The sequence below is a fragment of the Egretta garzetta genome, unplaced genomic scaffold (assembly GCF_000687185.1).
Source record: "Egretta garzetta isolate BGI_Z169 unplaced genomic scaffold, ASM68718v1 scaffold142, whole genome shotgun sequence".
In the NCBI taxonomy this organism is placed as follows: Eukaryota; Metazoa; Chordata; class Aves; order Pelecaniformes; family Ardeidae; genus Egretta; species Egretta garzetta.
This window is the reverse complement of record NW_009258955.1, coordinates 875,906-894,823: the sequence shown is the minus strand read 5'-3', so window position 1 is coordinate 894,823 and position 18,918 is coordinate 875,906. Positions and strand designations below refer to the sequence as shown.

The following is an 18,918-nucleotide window of genomic DNA, read 5'->3' as shown; positions in this document are numbered from 1 at the left end:
TATTAAAATACACTGCCTACAGAGGAGCACTAGCCAGTTTTGCTAGCTTACACAAATCGTGTGCATTTGCCAAGTACCTCATAAAAAGTGATGTGGGGGCAGAGTTGGACAGGTGTATTCTCCAGTGCTGCTGTGATTTCCCTTTGGTGAAGTCTTCAGGATGACTGCTTGGAACTGCATGGTTCTTATCACCCTGCAGCTTCAAAAAAATCCTCATGGAACAAATACATCATTATCTGATACTATTTTTAGCACTGAAGTATGTCAAATCAACCTGTTTCTCATCTGTAGTACTGCAGCCAGCCTAAACCCCCTGTCAACATCATCTGCCTAGCAGTACAGCTAATAGCATTCAACTCCAACCAGATCCAGGCAGCCTCCAAAAGACTTACTGTGCCCCGCTCCGGCATCCCCGCATGCCCACAACTCACCAACCCAGCTCATCGCCATTGCTCTTTTGTCAACTTCTGTGCAGCAGCAGAGGAAAAGGCACGACAGCAAGCCACCACCATGGGTGTTTGCCAAGCAAATCAACCAAATACAGGTTTTTAACTTTATTCCATTATTCCCCATCATGAAATAAGGGCACAGAGTGCCAACAGCAAGCACGAAAACAAGAGGTCACATACTTGGGCATGACGGCCCATGCCGTGGCGGGACAGGAGAGGGGTCTGCATTTGCTCTGCCTCAGAATGTGTCTCCAACAGCCCAGAAGCAAACATGCTGGGAAGCCCTAATTTAGCACACATTTTATGCTGGTAGACCTGAGAGACACCCAGTGGTTTGAATTTTATTAGAAGACTTCTGTTGAGCAGGCTTAGCAAACTTCTCTTTTAACTGTTCTAAAGGCTGCTACCCATCTACTGGCAACCCTTGCCTTCTGCAGCTACAAAGATGTAATAATGATGTACACTTGTATCCCAGATATGTATACCTATATTATACAGATGATCATAAATGCACATTTTAGAAATATATGGCTATTTTGGGTATAATGTGATGGTTTTCCATGCTTTGACACAAAGAAAAATTGGACCCAACCCAGAAATCTAAAATCCAGTAATTTCATGGTAAAATGTCCAGTGTTTGATTTGTTTGTACACTTTCAGTGACAAACAGAGCTAACTCATAAATAAATGAAAAAAAGAAGAAAAAACACCTGCGTAAATGGAGAGATAATGTTCAATTTTCCATGTATTAAAGAACCAGAAGATTGAATATTCCATCATGATGGCAGCCTGCCAAACCAAGTGAAACGATCAATATCTTTTACTAAGTTTCTAGCATTGCTAAAGCTAATTTCCAAGTTGATGAAAAAGCTCCTTTGGAATTGGAAAAAGTTTACTCCAACCTGTCAGGAATACTATTTTATTAAGAAAAAAAAAGTGCTTAGCTTGAAATAACTTCTCTGCAGGCAGGCATGTAGCCCTGTAAGCCTGAACCAAATCAACTGCCATTTTGCAGAGTTGCATTCACCCCCCACCCCCCGCCAAAATTTAGAGTTTCTTTAATGGTTCCTTCAGAATCTAGTACTGATTTTAAAAAATCCTCCAAGTCTTAGAGAAAAACATCCTTTTTTTTAGGGTTTGGGTTTCTTTTTTTGTGGAAGACCTTCTTTCAACTGTGCACCAGCTCAAGCACTCACTCAGCATAGGCAGCTAAAACTGTTCTTCCCAGCCAGCTCTAAACAAAATCATTTCCTTCTTCACTTTGTCACCATGATCACTCTGGGCTGTGGGGACTACGTGTCCTGTACCATTAGGCAGGAGTCAAAGCTGCCTGGGGTATCCATCTGCAGGCTTTCAAAAAGATGACGTGAAGACCATGTTCTAGTTGTGAAGGCTGTTCATAGGATGATAGGATCATTCAGGTAGGACCTCGGGAGGTCTCCAGTCCAACCTACTGCTCAAAGTAGGGCCAGCTACAAGATCAGGTCTTTATCCAGTTGGTTCGTTAAAAGCTCCAAGGATGGGAACTGCACAACCTCTAGGTAACCTTCTCTGCTGCTTGACTTCTCTCATGGTGAAAAAGTTTTCTGTATATTCAATCTGAGCCCCTCCTGCTTGAATTTATGCCCGTTGTGTCTCTCTTCCTCCCACCATGCACCACTGTGAAGAGCCCATCTCTGTCTTCTCCACACCCTCCCCATGGGTGCCAGCAGGCTGCTGGTAGCCCCCTGCTGCCCTCCAGCTTCTCAGGGCAGGGCAGGTGCACCCACAGCTTCCTCTCAGATGAAATACATTTTGTAATAGGAGAAGGAAGAAGGGTCATAGAAAATACAGCTGTGGGTGATTTCCAAAGCCACAAAACTTTGGAAATCATTCCCTTCTTAAAAGCTGTAAAAATGTCAGAAGCGGAGCTCAGAAGGCCACTATTAGTTTTGACACCTCACACCTGAGAGAGCAAAACTGCCCCAAGGTTTGAGCTGAGCCCCATGAAGTGGTTCAGAGGAAAATCTTCGGGCCTTAATTTTCTGATATCTGGACTTCCTGCTTCCAAAGAACTTGTACACAGTTCCTTTACTGAATGTAAGTAATTCCCTTCTCCTTCTCTCCCCCTCACGTCCCCATTACACCCAGTACCATGACTCAGACTGGTTACCCAAACGGCAGCGTTTCAACCCAGGAGGCACTGGGAAAGGTACAAATGAATATATATATATGCCTGGGCAAGAACCTACCAGAACTCCTACATGAATAATGGGTCATTAAAAAACCAGGGATGACAACAGAAAATAAACTAATTGAGCCTAACTATCGGTATTTATGCAGACATAAGAATGTACAAAGGTTGTGCTGGATGAAATGCTCATCCAGCACCATATCAGGCAAAGGATGATTATGCCACATGTAGAAGAAAACTTCATTTGTTTTAAATTGCTGCATGATGGCCACCCTGGGTGTTCTGTAGTTTCTGCATGACAAAACCCAGCAAATACCAGTTTCCTAATTACCTTTGGACCATTCCTAATGTTATATAGGGCTCATCCCTCTCTCAGCCATCTCTCTCCCAAGCTAAACAAGCTGCAGTTGGTTTAGTCACCCCTGACACAGCAGCCATTCTCTGTCTCTGATCACCTTTGCTACCATTCTTTGTACCTTCTCTGTATGTTAGACATATATTTTAGATGAGGACTCCAGTCACTCACTCATATAGTACAGATGAGCTATAAGATTTTACAATGACATCATAAAATGCTATCCTTTTATTTCCTAATATTTTCTAATATCCTATTTGCCATTAAATTCAGGAGAATATAGCATGGCCTCTACAATTTTGCTCTCAAAACTGCAGCCACTGAAGAAAGAGAGCTGCTGGTGATGCTATATCCTTAACCTGAAATCCTGAACACAGTACACAGCTCGTCTAAAGGCTGATGTCAAGAAAATATGAAGAAAATGCAGAAAATGCTAATGATGTGATCAGATCATATAAGCTGTAAAACTTGTTGTTAGTTATTTCACAAGTTTGTTGAGAAACCTGTTTAGTTTGGATCGGTAATGACTTCAAAAAAACACAACACAAAAGGCTGCAGACAGATTTCATATAAATGTGCTTTATTGCAGAGAAGTTACATTATTTACATGCTGCAACACATTACAACATAAATCTATCAAGTATTTCATGGTGGATGCTGTTGGTTGCCAGATAACATCATTATAAGAACCACATTATAAAGTGAAGAGACTTACAGCTTTATATACTCTACAACTTGGAGTAGCTAAAATGTTAAAAGTCAAAAGGCAGTGTTTTCTCAGGCCTGCCTGTTGTCATATGCATGCAAAAGCCTAAGGAGAGCAAATATAAAAGTATTGTCCGGTTTCAGGTCTATGATGCCACCAAAGCTGATGATAGGTGTGTACCGATTTATATTTTAAAGCGTATAATCTTGCATAAATTATACAAGTCTAATAAGATTGGTATAAATCTAATTATTTATAACCATGGCTTAGAAATAAAGGAGAAATGCAGCTTGCACATGCATTTAAAAGGACAACCTAGCAAATGTTTGTGACCTTAGTGTTTATTATCTCTTCTCTTAACAGATCTGCTAGAAAACATCTTAATTCTAGAGTTGCACTTCTCTTGGCTGAATAATGACAATGAAACTCCAGAAAAAGACAACTAAGCAATCTAGCCAATATATGCTGGTGGAGAAAAATCTATGAAATACAGAACTTTATTTATGTCTAACTTAGTATGTCTTCATTAAGCAATGTTTCTAGCAGCATCATAGTGAAATAGAATAGTCGAGTGAAGTTTGGCCCCTCATTTTCTTAAGTGAGAAATAATTTAAAATCCCAATTGAATCTGTAGCCCAAATATCAGTTGCTAAATAAACCAGGGAAAGCTTTGTTGCTTTCTAAAGGAAGGTTCTCCAATTGTATCAGTCTTAGGAGATGTGACTACAACAAGCCTAAAGAACCATAACAGACATTTTTTTAAGAAGTGAGGGAAAGGGTCAGGATGAAAGAAAACAAAACCAAACAAGAATATACAAGCCAGTGCCTTCCCTGGTAAATCAGCCATCGTTCTTTTGCTTGCCATGCAGCTGGGCTGTTTTACACCAGCCAAGGAATGCGCCTTGTTTCTGTGTTTCTAATGAAGTTATTGTTTTAAAAAGAAAGAAAGGAAAAAGAAAATGAGCGAGGAACTGTAGATAGGTAGTAGTGGCACAGATACAGTCATTCACGAAGGGCTTGATCCTGCCAGTGATGGCAGTGGTACTGTGTGGATGCTTTGCCGACGTGGACCCCCTCACCCTTGGTGCATGTTGCACCTTGGCACGGCTGCGCAGAGCTGGGGCAGCATGCCCTTGCTCAGCCCCGAGGTAAAGGAAGGTGGGCAAGACGAGTGAGGGACCGTCTGTGTCCAAGAGGCAGTCAGAATGTACAAACATCGCCTTCCATGACTCCTCCGTGGATGCCCACTTCTAACCTCAGCGCCTGGCTCCCACAAAGCGTTAGCGAGTCAGGGCAACCTGCCATAAGCTGTCCCCCCGACCCCGTTCCCACAAACCACCGCTGAGGTGGGCTGCAGAACAGCCCTTCAGGGGTAAGAGAGGTGTGAGGTGGTCACCATGCTCCGCAGGTTTAAAGTTGTGCATCTCTCTGCACACAGGTTCAGTGTGCTCCTGGAGGACTCCCAGGAAGCTATGTTCCCAGGATGGACTTCTTCCCATGCAGGGAAATTTAGGGTTACTTTCTCTGAAGAGCTGATCAAATCTCACTGAAGTTGATGGAGAAGTTACTGCCAAATGCTGTGAGCGTCTGGGACTTGGAAGGGAGTATCTGGGCACACTGGGTCTAACCTCAGCTCTTTTCCATACCATGCAGAGAGCTGGATTTGGGCTACATGTGGGATGCCACTGGCACTGTGTGTGCAAAGTGGGTGCACAGATGTCCAAAGCACCCAGACTCAGATGCCTGACTCCATTTCACAAGTGAACGGGTCCTGGCCAGAAGATGTGTGTTGAAGGCAAAGACCAGATCTCCTAGGCCATAACTACACCCTACAAAAGAGGGGTGGGAGAATCAGACAAGTCCAGGGTAGCAAAGACCTAAGCCAGCATGTCCCCATGGTGGAATCAAGCACTGTCCAGGCTAACCAGGCTGGTTGGGGCAGTTCAGCCACTTTAATCCGGAGCTAATGAGCAGAATTTATAAGCGAGGCCAATGTGTTTAGACAGCCCTGAGACCTGAGCTGACTTGTCCCCAGCTGGCTCAGGCGTCAGCACGTTCCAGGTTAGGGCTTAGCAGAGGAAGATCAGATCCATCTTGATCTGTCAGTGTAGACGTGCCCATAGTCTCCTGTCCTTTTTAAAGGACAAAACCAGTCCTCCTCATGCCCAGCTTGTCTAACTCTCTCTGCTCACTGCATTTTATCTTAAGCCACTTCTTCTATGATGCCACAAAAATCAGTTTATACTACATACGTGTATGTGCATGTGTGTATTAGATATGACATTTTATATATATATTAAACATATATAAATATCTATTTTTATATATATTATATATATATTAAACAACACATTCTAGTCAATCATCGTCGTTTCATGTTCTTCCACTGAATCCCATCACTTCTCTCATATTGCACAAGTTCTTTAGGACTGAGCTGTCTGTGTTTTGGAGTACTGTACGTCTAGCCAATTCTAGTGAATAGCACTTTATGGGTACTGAATTTAGATGACTGAGGGTTTTTTATTCTTAGCGATACTCCTCAGAATCGTTACAATATGTCCTCAGGCCCTGATGGTACACCATCACCAAGGCTCATAGCTGTGAATGGGACATCTATGAACTAAGCTCATCTGCACAATGAGGACTGTAGCTATTACTGAAAATTAGCACTGTATTAAACACTAACTTTTACTGTAAATGTATGTCTAGCTAGATAAAAAAAAAAAAATCAAAGCATTTTGGAGAGTGGGAGATGCCATCATTTCCATTCCCACTATCTCTTACAATTGCATGTATAGGGGAAGAGTAATATTTTGGACTTCTCACTCCAAAGGCCAATTTTTGGAGGTTTGCCAACAGGGGTAAACAGTACACGGTTGTTCTATATGAGCTAGCTTAATAAATTTCCCAGAGTTGTCTGGTTTTAGTAAAACAGGTGATCACTTCTGGGGTATATTTGTTGTCGTTCTTGCTTGTCTTATTCAGCAGTATGTGCTCAGGATGAAATACTGAACAAGATCATCACCATGGATGTTTAAAGTAAGAATTCTGGTTTGTTAGACTATATTTTCCAATTAGTAACAAACAACAGATAAGTTGTCCTAAGACTTACCAGAATATGCAGCTAAGACGACTGAATTTCCACTATCAACAAAGGCCATGAGCATTAACAGGGAAGTGCATAACAAGTAACTTACCGCGTATAAAACCCCTGAATAATACAGTATCAAACTATAAATTTAAATAACAGAGAGTAAACCAAAAAATTCACTATATAAATCACAGGGGAAAAAAAAATCTCCAAAGCCCAAAGGAATTTCCCAATATGAATTACGGCTTCCATAGCCAGTGAAAGATTACTGCAATTCTATATATAAACAAAAAAGTCTACAGCAGGTATTTTAACTTGCGATTAGAAGAAAGTATCTGCAGATTGCATAAATGTGTTGTTGTGTCACATAATATCAAAGTTATTTGCAAAAATTATACAGTCTGGAATGCTTTAATATGAGACACAACAATGTACTTCAACACACAGAAATAAGAAAATGAGAGCAATCATTATATAAAATGTATTTTTGGGATGCATTGAGTTAGCAGTGCTATCTAGATTAAATACATAAAGTGAAAAGTCGTCATTTTAATAAGCTGCTCATTGATACCCCTTTTTGCCATCAAGACATTTTATGTGCCCTACTTCTTCTGGATCTTTAAAGTCCGAAGGGCAAGCTAAAGCCAGCTGTGGCATTCAGAAATAGTTAAGATCTACACTGTGCGTTTGTTACCACCATATTTTTTTTTCTTTTAAAAGAGAAGTGATTTCACAAAGGCAGGTTTCTTTCATTGACACAGTAAAATCCTTGGAGCAGGGACCATATTCTGGGCACTGCTAATCACATTGTTGGCACTCAACAAATAAATAATAACAACATTAATGGTAATTTACTTTGCTTGACTCCTACTTATTCATAATGCTGATTCCCTTGATTTAAGTGATGCTCCTTAGGAATTTTCAGATCCTTTTGGCCTAAGTCCCCTCTGTCTTTCCTGTTGTCTTTCTTCTCAATGTTGCTACTCTCCTCAGTCCAAAAGCCTCTTATTTTCGAGGTGTTGCTGTTTTATTTGCACTTATAGCAGAGGTGTTCGATAAAGCTACACTTCTTTCTGCATTTGGTAAATCTGGTGTATCATACTCCCAAGGGCAGACTTCAGCTCGAGATGCTAAAGGTTGCTGCAAGTAACTACTTGGCTTATGGGAGTCAGATGAAAGCACATTTCCCTCGGAAGAGGCATTTTTTTTCTGTTCTGCCAATTTATTGAGGTTTTCCTTTTCTGCCGCTTTCTGGGGTAGCTCCTCCCACTCCCCAGCACAGGTATTAGGTGCATATCTATTAACATTCTCACACTTCAGCCCAGGGGAAACCTGAGACTTGGAATTCAACTGTTTTTTCTCATTTTCAAAGACCTGCTGCTCTTGTGTCTCCCGAGTGGCTGCCTCCACCATGTCTGAGCTCTTTTGATTTGATTGCTGATATCCTTCAGGTGTCTTCAGCTTATGATGAGACTTCCCCTTTGGCTGGGAAGGGTGGTTTTTCTCTGGCTCTGAGGAAGCAATAGACACATGTTTTTGCACTTTAGAGTCAGAAGGCACAGGACCAGGAGTTTGGTCATATATCTCCCAAGGACAAACTTCTCCTATGTCGAAATTGTCCTTGTGCAGAGACTTACCTGGGCCTGTGTCTGGATTTGCAGGTGTTTGACTAACCCTTTGTTGTTTCATAATTCCGGATTTATGGGTTTTCTTTGTTTCCTCAGAGTGGGTAGAGTTCTTCCGGTGGGAATCCTTATGCTCCCCTTTATCGGAGGCTGAGTGCTTTTTGCTGGCCTCCTTACCCTTCTGCTGAGATTTATGAGATTTAGTGCTTTCTTCTAGACTTTGTGTTTTACCTGTTAGTCCCAGAGTCTTTTCCTTGGCACTAGCAATAACACTGAGGGATTTTTGTAACACAGATGTTCTTGGATGCAGAGGCTTCTTATCGGCACTTAAGTTATGTGCACTTACTGATTTGCACACCAAAGGGACTGATTCAGTGGAGACAGCTTCAACTTTTTCCGGAGCATTTTTGGTTAATTTGTTACCATTCAAGGAATCCAGAAGTGAATTCTCAGCAGCTATAACTTCTGCGCTTTCTGTAGTTAAGCTATTCGCTTCTGCTGTTTGATCCCGAACATGATCGTAAGTGCTATGGGACTTTTTTAACGAAAAGACTCTGTTTTTCAAAGTCTCTTCTTTTGGCTTTGCAGAACTCGTGGAATCCTGTGGGTTTTTCCTCAGCGTGGCTGTGTTCTTCACAGCACTGTGCTCCATCAGGTCCTTCTCGTCCCTGGAGCACTGCCTGGTGACTGTCTCAGGGATTTCTGTAATACGTCGCATTATTGAGCGCCCCAAGCCCTTTTTAGAGCACCTTTTTTTCTGGAGATGGGGGTTATTAGCAATCATCTTTTTCCTTTTGTAGATTTCAAGCTGGGCATATAGTTTCTTCAACTCATCCTGCAAAGCAAAGCGAATGGCAAAACTAGTACGCACAGAGCGAGTCCAGTCAAACAAGCAGCCTGATTAACGCATTGCCCATTGCTCTCAAAGGGCATTAAACTTACTGCACTGGTTTTTCTAATTCTTGAATATGCCATTTCTCCATCGACTTGAATCCCATTTTTTCCACTGTAAAAATAAGTTCAACCCTCGTACACAAACCAGTTACCTCCCACAGCTGTGCATCACACACAGCATGCACAATTCATATACATTCATACTGTGTGTTTCAGATTGTGCAATGCTGTGGTGCGTGCTTTCCTACTGAACTCTATAGCTTTATTCTGGGAACACAAGCCCTTTTATCCTGTAAGATAGCAGTATTTTCTCCTGTTAATCACGTTGTTTTTAAAATTATAGGTTAAATAGTTTGGTGTAGTTATGTGTATGTTGCATACAAATGACTAATCACACTGACACCAAATGCTGTCTGCACTTCAAGGTAACTCAAAGAGGCTATATAAACTGATAAACAGCTCTCGCTGTGGATGATTCCCCCTCTTCAGCCTCCAGTATGACTTTTACTACAACTAGCAATGCAGCTTCTCTTCACACCAGTGAATATTTTCCATGGCATTTTACATGACCTGATACCACAATCATTGAGAGACCTAAGCTGGCCTGTTTCAGCTGATATCTGCAAAACAAGTCAAATGGATGCAATCCAGAGTTTACTCGTAGGATAAAGTGTTATTCTTGAAAATAAATGCTATTTAAATGAATTACATATACCCGAATATCTTCAGGATCCAAACTATGTTCACTCCATGCTGAATTGATACTGCTGTTCAGATAGGATCCAGATCGACCCATATCAAGCTCATCTTCATAAGCTTCTGTAGCTATATCGTCTCTTGGGTTATTGCTTGAATGTGAAAACTGCAATAAGTGTTTATAAAAAAGATGTTGCCATCAGTGCAAAAGTTTACTTCAACATCACTGGAAGAGTTTACATCAACAGTTTTTATGGCACAATGATTCTGCTATGGATTTTATGTGATTTTCTGAACTCAAACCACTAGCTATAGGCATCACTGGCATAAGTAGTGTCCTACAGAATACCAGTATTGTATGGAAGGAGCTCTTATTCATGGTGGCTTAACTTGATAAATCTTAAGAGATTTGCATAAGGAAAAAAACCCCACTTATTTTGATGCTTATTTGAACCTCTTTAAATTACATTTAAATTAAGCTGTTATAGAAATAAGACTTTCAGCCAGTATTTCCAACCAGACTGCTCAAAGCATAAGACCGTGTTTATATATTCCATACAGTTTAATAATCCTGTATTTTACATTCCATACAGTTAATAATCCTGCAGAAAGCAATTCTCCCATTTTAGATCCTGACCCTGAAAGAAGAGATGGGGTGGCAAAAAAAAAAAAAAAAAAAAAAAAAAAAAAAAAAAAAAAAAGAAAAAAAAAAAGGAAAAAAAAGAAGGAAAAAGTAGACAAGCTAATTTCTCTCTTCTAAGTTTTAGCAAATACTCAGATCAAGAATTGGAGAGAGGTTGTCAGTTACTTTTTTATTCATATTGATTCACTCATCTGTAGTTACTGTTGTCCACACAGTCATCTGGCCTCGGGACTCTATGAATGGAACTAAACCTTGTGAATTTTCTCTTAATTTCCTGAATTCTTTGGTGTGCTGGGAGAAAAGTCTGTTCAGTGTTACACAGATAATAAGCTAAAAATGGAAATGTTGATCAGTAGTTATGAGTCAGCTTCAGAAAGGTCAACAAATTTTCTAGGTTACTCTAGAAAGACATCTCTGAAGATATCTAATAAAGTATATGAATGTAAAATAGAAAATAATAAGACTGTTGCTAAAGACCAGAAAAGTAATTTAAAATCAAACAAGGTTATTCAGTATTAAGGCTGCATCAATGTGCCCCCTTGTTATGATTGTTTAATGTATGTATATTTGACAGTTATCAGCATACCCTGTTCTCACACATAGGCAAAAGACAGGAATAGCAGCGTCATTAAACTGATAATTGCATCAACTTGAACTGCTTAATGTTCTTCCTTCACACGTAGCTTTCACATTTACTGTTCTCTTTGACTCTGCACCTTTCAATTAATATTATTGGGCATTTCAAAAGCCATTATAAAATGATTTCCTTTGCTGGGGTACTAAGATGAGAGCTCCATCCCAACCCTGTGGAGTGATGCTGGAGACAGGTGGAGCTGCCCACGGTTCCCCTGCCCCTGGCATTCCGTCGCCTTGCCCCTGTGCCTGACAGCCAGCGTGTCGCAGTGCTGGCAGCGCCTTCTCGCCTCTTCCCTGCCTCCTGTCATCCTCCACCTTCTCATGCTTCCCCCCTGCGCCCTCCTCCTCCTACCCAGTGCTGGCTCCGCACCACAGGCCACGTCTCCTCTCGGTCTGCAGCATCCATCCAGCCCAGGCTTGGACTCGCAAAGGGGTCTCCTTCTTCAGCCTCTCACAGGTTTAAGTCCCAACCTCTCTTATCTCATAGTTAGTCCAAGCTCCTCATTCTAGTTTTATTTAGCAGTCCATCCTAGTCTTTCTAGCCCCCTGCCTAAAGTCTGTGACTGATCTCAGCTAACTCTGGCAGCAGCATGGTCACCTAAATCCCCGAAATAAGCATCATTAGGCAGGATTCTTTCCTTCTTGTATTCATCTCATCAAAATTTTAAGTACTTTAAACCCCTGGAATTTTGAAAGCTGAAAGAAAGAATCTTTGAAAATGTGTAAGAATTTTTAAAATAAAAAAAATATACAGCTTTTTAGGTAACATAGCCAAATTTTACATCTTCCTTTTTTATCAGCTGCTTGCTAATTTTACACAGCATTACTTCTGCATGACAACATTTATCTTCCTCCGTCTTGGCAAAAGAAAAGAGACAGGAGACACAAATACCTTGGGGATCAGAAGTAGCCCAACAGTGACTGTCACGGTCAGGTGTGTGTGTGCAAAGAACAGCATCAGCATCCAGTCCGACTGAAGTCTCGAAGCAAGAATGAATCTGAAAACAGAATTCAGGGTTGCAATTCAATTCACTGCCTTTTCTCCAGTGCATTAGATTTAACATTTTAATGTTCCTTAGGTTTCTTTGCACTGAAAGGCCAAACACAACTGGGTTTGTTCTATACTGCTTTCATTCATACAGACTAAAAATTACATCCACATACTTATACACCACAATTCCAAAACAGCTCAGGAAAAACCCCAACCAACAAGCCAAAACAAAATATAAAAAGAAACAACAGACCTTAAAGGCTAGTGCTTATCCCATCATTCTCACTCTAGCTGTTTTTTTGGATGGTTTATATTATCACAGCTTCTTTGGCCTGAACTGAGTTATGGCAGTTTACATACATTAAGGATGCGAACGGATGACTTTAGGTTAAGTAAGCACATGTACTATGATAAATTGCAGTGTATTTCATAAATACAGGAGGCCCATAGATCACAGCCTCAGAGTGAGGCTGCTAAGCCATCAAAGAGAGAACCGAACCAAAATGCATTTTAGCCGGGAGCAGTGAAACCGTCTCGATTGCAGGACTGCCCAGCTCAATACTGCAGGGCCCAAGAGCCTTGCAAACGCTAGGAAATGGGTGGTGGTGAGCCTCCCAAATGAAGCGATTCCTTGCTGAGCTTTATAAAAGAGTGGTAGAACAGGCACTGCAGTTAAAGCTAGCTGGAGCATGCTTGGCTTTTCTGCTTTAGTGAGCTCTCAAAGATAGAAATGGCAAGCAGTGTGACGGATGAATGGATGTACCCCTGGCTTGTCACCTGCAGGTTTACAAAAATCATTCAGATAGAAATGACATTTGCAACTTATCCAAGTCCACAGATGCACATTTTGCAGAAGCTTTTGTTAGCAGAAATAGTCTGGCATGAAACACTGGCATATATGCCATAATAATACAGTCATAATTTCTTGTTTAATACTTTGTAAATGAAATGTTTCATGAACACAATAAAATATTATAATTATTTCTTACGGAGATGTTGCTGTTGAGGTGTGCAGGGATATGAGGAGGCTCAGGCCTGAGGTTTAGCTAACTGAACACAACATGAGAACTATTGAAGATGACATCAGAAACTGCTCGATATAACAAATAACAGCGAAAAGTGAACAAAAGTCACAGACGGTGCTGTAAGGGGTGGCAAGATTTCACAGGTGGTTAACAGGGAGTCATCTGAAAAATGGCCAAACTTCACAGGCAACGGAAGAAAGCATGGGGGGCCTTTGGGGGAGTAGAACTTGCAAGGTCAGCAGTACTGATGTAACCCTATCAGTAACAGCATATAAGGCTGTGATTACCTAGCTAATGATATCAGAAATACCGAATTTGAGTACAACTGTAGCAAAACTGGGACCAATAGGAAAAAACTAATGAGGGTGGGTTGTTTATTTGGGAGAAGACAAGGACAGAGATGGGCTAAGGTAGATGGGGGAAGATCAAGCACGGAAAGAAGTGGGGATGAAAGGGGCTAGTGAGATGTAAGCGAGTTGTCGCTGACTGAGCCCTGTACCTGATCACTTCAGCATCTCCTATCTTCTCATTAAACCATTCTCCCAACGCCCATGTGATCTCACTCTCTAAACTGTGCAAGTGTCTATGTGCAATTTATGAGCAAACTTCAGGCTGGACCAGCTGGCACATGGGAGGCCTGCATCTGGGAAGACCCAAGGTCTCCGCCTCTGACTGGGTATGAGGCCCCAAGCCCAATAAAGGGTGTTAGATTGGCTTAAGGACTGTGCTCGTATTTGAAGGACCTGTGAATGCAGTGCGCTTGTGAATCTACACAGGGTGCATGTCTCATTAGCAAATGTGATCAGCTGCAGAGGAGGAACAGGACCAGGCTGTGCGTGCTGGACCTGCGCTGGTCCACGTGGCCAGCTGCGTGTTGTGCGTGACGGCTCAGCCTTGCCAGGCTTGCAAACAGAAACAGCAGCAGCCACACAACTCAGACAGAGATGGGAGAAAGCTCTCAGCTCCTGATGCCCGCTGGCTTGGGCCAACCCTTAACAGCTCCAATCCTCAAATTCTGTGAAGGCTTTTTGCTTGTTTTATGTTAAATCTTGACTGATTGCGGCATCTATGCCACACTCCTGAAAGCAAAACAGCGTTTGTAATATCCACTCAGGCCTAGCAGAGATGGGGTTTCTATTCGAATGAGATTTTTGCCATACAAATTTTGTTTTTCTCAGTAATATAAGAGAAAGAGCAATGCAGGAATTTAATGCTATGCTGATCAGAAGATAATCAAGAATCCTGTTTCTGAAAAGGGAAGAATATTTTTAAAGGAAATCAAAATACAAACAGTTCAAGGTTTTATTTAGTCATCACATCAATCTTATATGAGCTTCGGGAATTTTCAGACTGAATGGCTGCCTTGTCATAGTAGGTGTCCTTCAAGGCTCCAGTGCTTTCGACTTCATGACAACTCAGATATGTCATATAAATCTGAGTCTTACAGTTCCACTCTTTCAATTACATCCAGAACTTGGCAGGGAAGACAGAAGCAAAAACAATGTAAGGAAATGTGAACTTCAAAAAGACTGGATTAAGACTTGTGTATACAGGAATGGACATAATCTCAGGAAGGTTTGTGTACTTCCAGTGCATTTTACTCATTCCTGTACATAAATAGTACATGATAGTTTTTCAACAAACTGGCATGTATCGGTCAGAGGGCAAAGAATCAATATAAAATGTACATTTTTAAAAAAAAAAAAAAAGAAGAAAGAACAAAATCAGCAGACCTTAGGCTGAAGGAACAGGATCTTCAATAGGATAAACTGAAAGACCTAATCCTTTTGTGTCTCCTTCATATGGCATGCATTAAAATGCCACACTTTCCCCTTTTCCCCTCTTTTTAATCCAAGATTACTTTCATCCTGTCCTATTGTTAAAAGAAACTTGCAGCCCACATAATAGCTCTCCTAATGCACTGGACTGTATCTTCTAACATGGCTCAAAATATGGTTTAGGAACATTAATTAATGGGGGAAAATTTTGACTGAGAAGCTGTCATATTAGTTATAATCAATTCAAAATTATTGTACCTGAATTTTATATCTAACAGGAATGAAGAGAAAAATGCTTCCATCAAATACAGATTTTAAACATTATTTTTGCAGATGTTTGTGTTAGGGAGTAACGAAGAAGATTTTGAGAGTATGTGGATATTGACATATGGAGTTAGGAGAAGGTGAAGGAAACAAAAAGTTGCAAGCCTGAAAAGGGCAGTGAACTTTATAGCAATGATAGCGGAAAAGAGCACCTAAAAGGACTAGAAACAAAAGATTTGCTTTGCTGATGTTTACTCAGAAAAAATGATGCCTCATGGCAGCAAACATCAAGAAGGCAGAGAGAAATGTGAGTTCCAAGACAGACCAAGGAACAGAGTATTTGAAGACTGTCAATGGAGAGATGTAAAAAAAATAAATCTTATTAGTCAAGGTCTGTCAGGAGGCAAAGGCAGGCATGAGAATGTCCTAAGAAAGTCATAAGAATCTCCTAGAGCATGAGATGGAATTCATGCTATCTTGCTACTTTGAGTTTTCTAAATATAAAAGGATCAAATAATTTTTACAGGGTGCTCTGTAGGAAAGGCATATACAGTGAATTCATGCTATCTTGCTACTTTGAGTTTTCTACGATCAATTCATGCTATCTTGCTATTTTGAATTTTCTAAATACAAAAGGATCAAATAATTTTTACAGGGTGTTCTGTAGGAAAGGCATATACAACAATTTTCATGTAGCTCTGGCAAAGACCCTTATTTATTTCTTACTACTCTAATAATTTACAAGTATGAAATGTAGAGCTCATTATAAACTTTATAAGAAACATGTGCTTAATATTACTGTTACAGCATCATATGCATAACAATTTTTTGTCAGCATATAAAACACTGTGCTTCCTGCACAAACCAGTAAAATTATTGTAACATACAGCTGCACCTTGCCAATCTGCTACACACCAGGAAAAGTTCATATAAACCAACAGTCTTACCTGCTGTTTTTCTAGGGATAGAAACCAGTGAGCAGCATGCAGATGACTGAAGACAGACAGTAGTTTTGCTATGTCTAATTTATGATATATACTGAACTTTGATCCAAGAACATATCAGCTAGCTATACTGAAAAAAAACCCCTAATTATACAATTAACAAATTGATTGCACATACTCTTGAATGCTATTGGAAGAGTTTTAAGTTTAGTAATCACTTAAATAGCAGAATTAAATATTTATGAGACCTTCCATTATGCATCCTATCCCACCCACCCGTTTTAAGATGTACCATATGAAACCTGAAAGGTAAATAATCACTGAATCCAGAGATCACTTGCCTAATTGTATGGAATATAGCAGAGATAATGAGCTCATTGTGAACTGCAACAGCCATATAACGTGGCTCATGAAATGCTGATGGGACTGTCCGCACTGCATAGCAGAGATAAACACCCCACAAGAGGAATAAAAATTCAGCTGTGAGAAGAACAAAAAGAAATAATTTACAATTAGTTGTATAGACGAAAAAGGAAGGAAATTTGAAGTACTACAGTATCTTCTGTATGTGTGAGTATCTATGCAAAATCAATATATGCTCATATATGTATATTGGCACACACATAGGCATTCAAACTCTTTCAGATACTGTCACTCTACACAATACATTTACTTCTAATTTTACACACTTTTTTCCAGATCAGGAACCTTTGCATTCATGGTGTTTCAGTTTTTCAATTGACAAACTTTAAGACAATGTTTAATAATGTCTTGCTTGCTTTTCAAATTGGTACTACAAGAAGTTTGGCATCAATAAAAATAACAAGTATTTTTATTTGTAGCTCTGGTTCTTGTTATAGAGGCAGACACCAGTGCTACTACTAGACTACAAGCTTTTTAAGACAACAGTTCATTTCAAAGGTTTATAACTCAGATATAACAACATATTTTGGGTTAAAAAAATTCCTCTGTTCATGATAGTTACTTTTCCTGGTGCCCATAATATGATGAGTCATTTCTGAGTGTCTAATGTAATTACAACAAATGACGTGTTTCCCTCTGTTAGGAGAAAAATGAGTAAAGGAAGAAAGGAGAGGGAGTAAAGGGTTAGGATCAGCTTAAACCATCCTGTTAGAGCTAACTCATCTGCACCCAGCAGTACTCTTACTTCAGTTTCCAGTGGACAGTCTGGTGTGACATCATTTTGATTTTGATACAAATGAAATGATTTCATACCCGTCTTGAAAAACCTCTCCTTCCAGAAAAAAAATCCCCACAGCCCTGCCATGTAGCTGTGAGTAGATTTGGTGCCTGCACCTCTTCACTTGCAGTCTGGGTTGATGATGGCTGGAAGTGTTTGAGTGTTATCCAGCAACACGGAGTTCCATGCTAGACCCCTGCAATGCCGGTGCTGCTCTGGACCAGCTTCACAAATTGAGTGGGATCCCCTTGTTACTCACACACTGCTTTTGCCTTGTTGAATTTTTGCAGTAAAAACTACAGTCAAATTTAGCATAAGAGAAAATCAATTCTTTTTCATGCTTATTTTTGCCAATACATGCTGTTATACTGTAACTAGAACTGCTGATCAGTGACATCTGCCCACCATCACGATCAGCAAATCATTACTGGTCTGGTTTGGATAAGGACACAAATGCTTGTGAACCCTGCCATTAGCAACAGACTGAAATAAAACATCTGCACTGGATATCTCATAAGAACAGGTCCTCTTGTTTCTCCGCTTTTAACAGTCCATAACTGCTGTAAATCACCTATGTTATATTGTTATAGCATTTCAAAACTTCTAATTTTGCTATGAATCTCAGCTAAAATCAATAAGAAACAAGTCTGGATAAAATTAAAATTATTCACTTACATAGATCTCTCTGTGCTCTGATAAGAGTTCAGTTTGAACTCTGAACAACACTTGGCATATTTCTTACTTTTATCAAAAATAGATGGCCTAGCTTTAAGACCATCATCTTCACTAGAACATACCTTACATAAACCCACTGGTTTTACCAGTTACATAAGCTCAAACATCTGAAAAGGAATAATCCACGCATGCTGCTATTTGTATCTTATTCCTCACCAAAACGCCAACAATAATAAACCTTTTGGCTAAGTAGTAGTTTGACTTGGGACCTTACTGAGTGTCAAAATGAAAAAAGCATGGTATGAATCCTCTGAGACTATGTGTCCCAGCCTGAGTTTGAGCTCTACTGAAGCATGTACGCAGGTATGTCTTTCCCACATCCCCCATACATTCACCATTTGGGAAAACTGGCTGCTACTTCCATTTCATTCCCAGGTAATTAGCTATGCTACCAGTGAAGTCTCTTACTCTGGTTTCTTAAAAACACCTACACAGGAATGACCTACCAAGCCATCTTGCTTCTGAAGGCTTCTCTGAGCAAGTGGAATACAAATTTTGCTTTAATGAAATAAGATTAAAGGCTCCTTCACAAATGCTAGCAGTTTGGGTTTTTCTCTTTAAGTATGCTTGCCTCGCATATGCAGAATCACGGCATTGAAATATATTGCTCTTCAAAGCACTGAAATTTATTGCTTTAATTGCTCTGTATTGATTTAGAAGAAATTGAAAGGGAGAAAACGGTTAGAATTAGGTTGCTAAAGCCAAATCACTG

At 40.2% G+C, this 18,918-nt stretch overlaps 1 protein-coding gene across 1 annotated transcript in view; it reads right to left on the bottom strand.

The window, feature by feature from the left end:
* Positions 1-7,779: 7,779 nt before the first annotated feature.
* Positions 7,780-18,918, bottom strand: part of GPR158 (G protein-coupled receptor 158) — a gene marked incomplete at its 5' end in the record, with an annotated part of 205,263 nt that continues 194,124 nt past the window's right edge. The window contains 4 exons of the mRNA XM_009634558.1: positions 7,780-9,234; positions 10,009-10,155; positions 12,161-12,266; positions 16,612-16,750. Coding sequence (XP_009632853.1) covers positions 7,780-9,234; positions 10,009-10,155; positions 12,161-12,266; positions 16,612-16,750 — 1,847 coding nt within the window. The remainder of the gene's footprint in view (positions 9,235-10,008; positions 10,156-12,160; positions 12,267-16,611; positions 16,751-18,918) is intronic.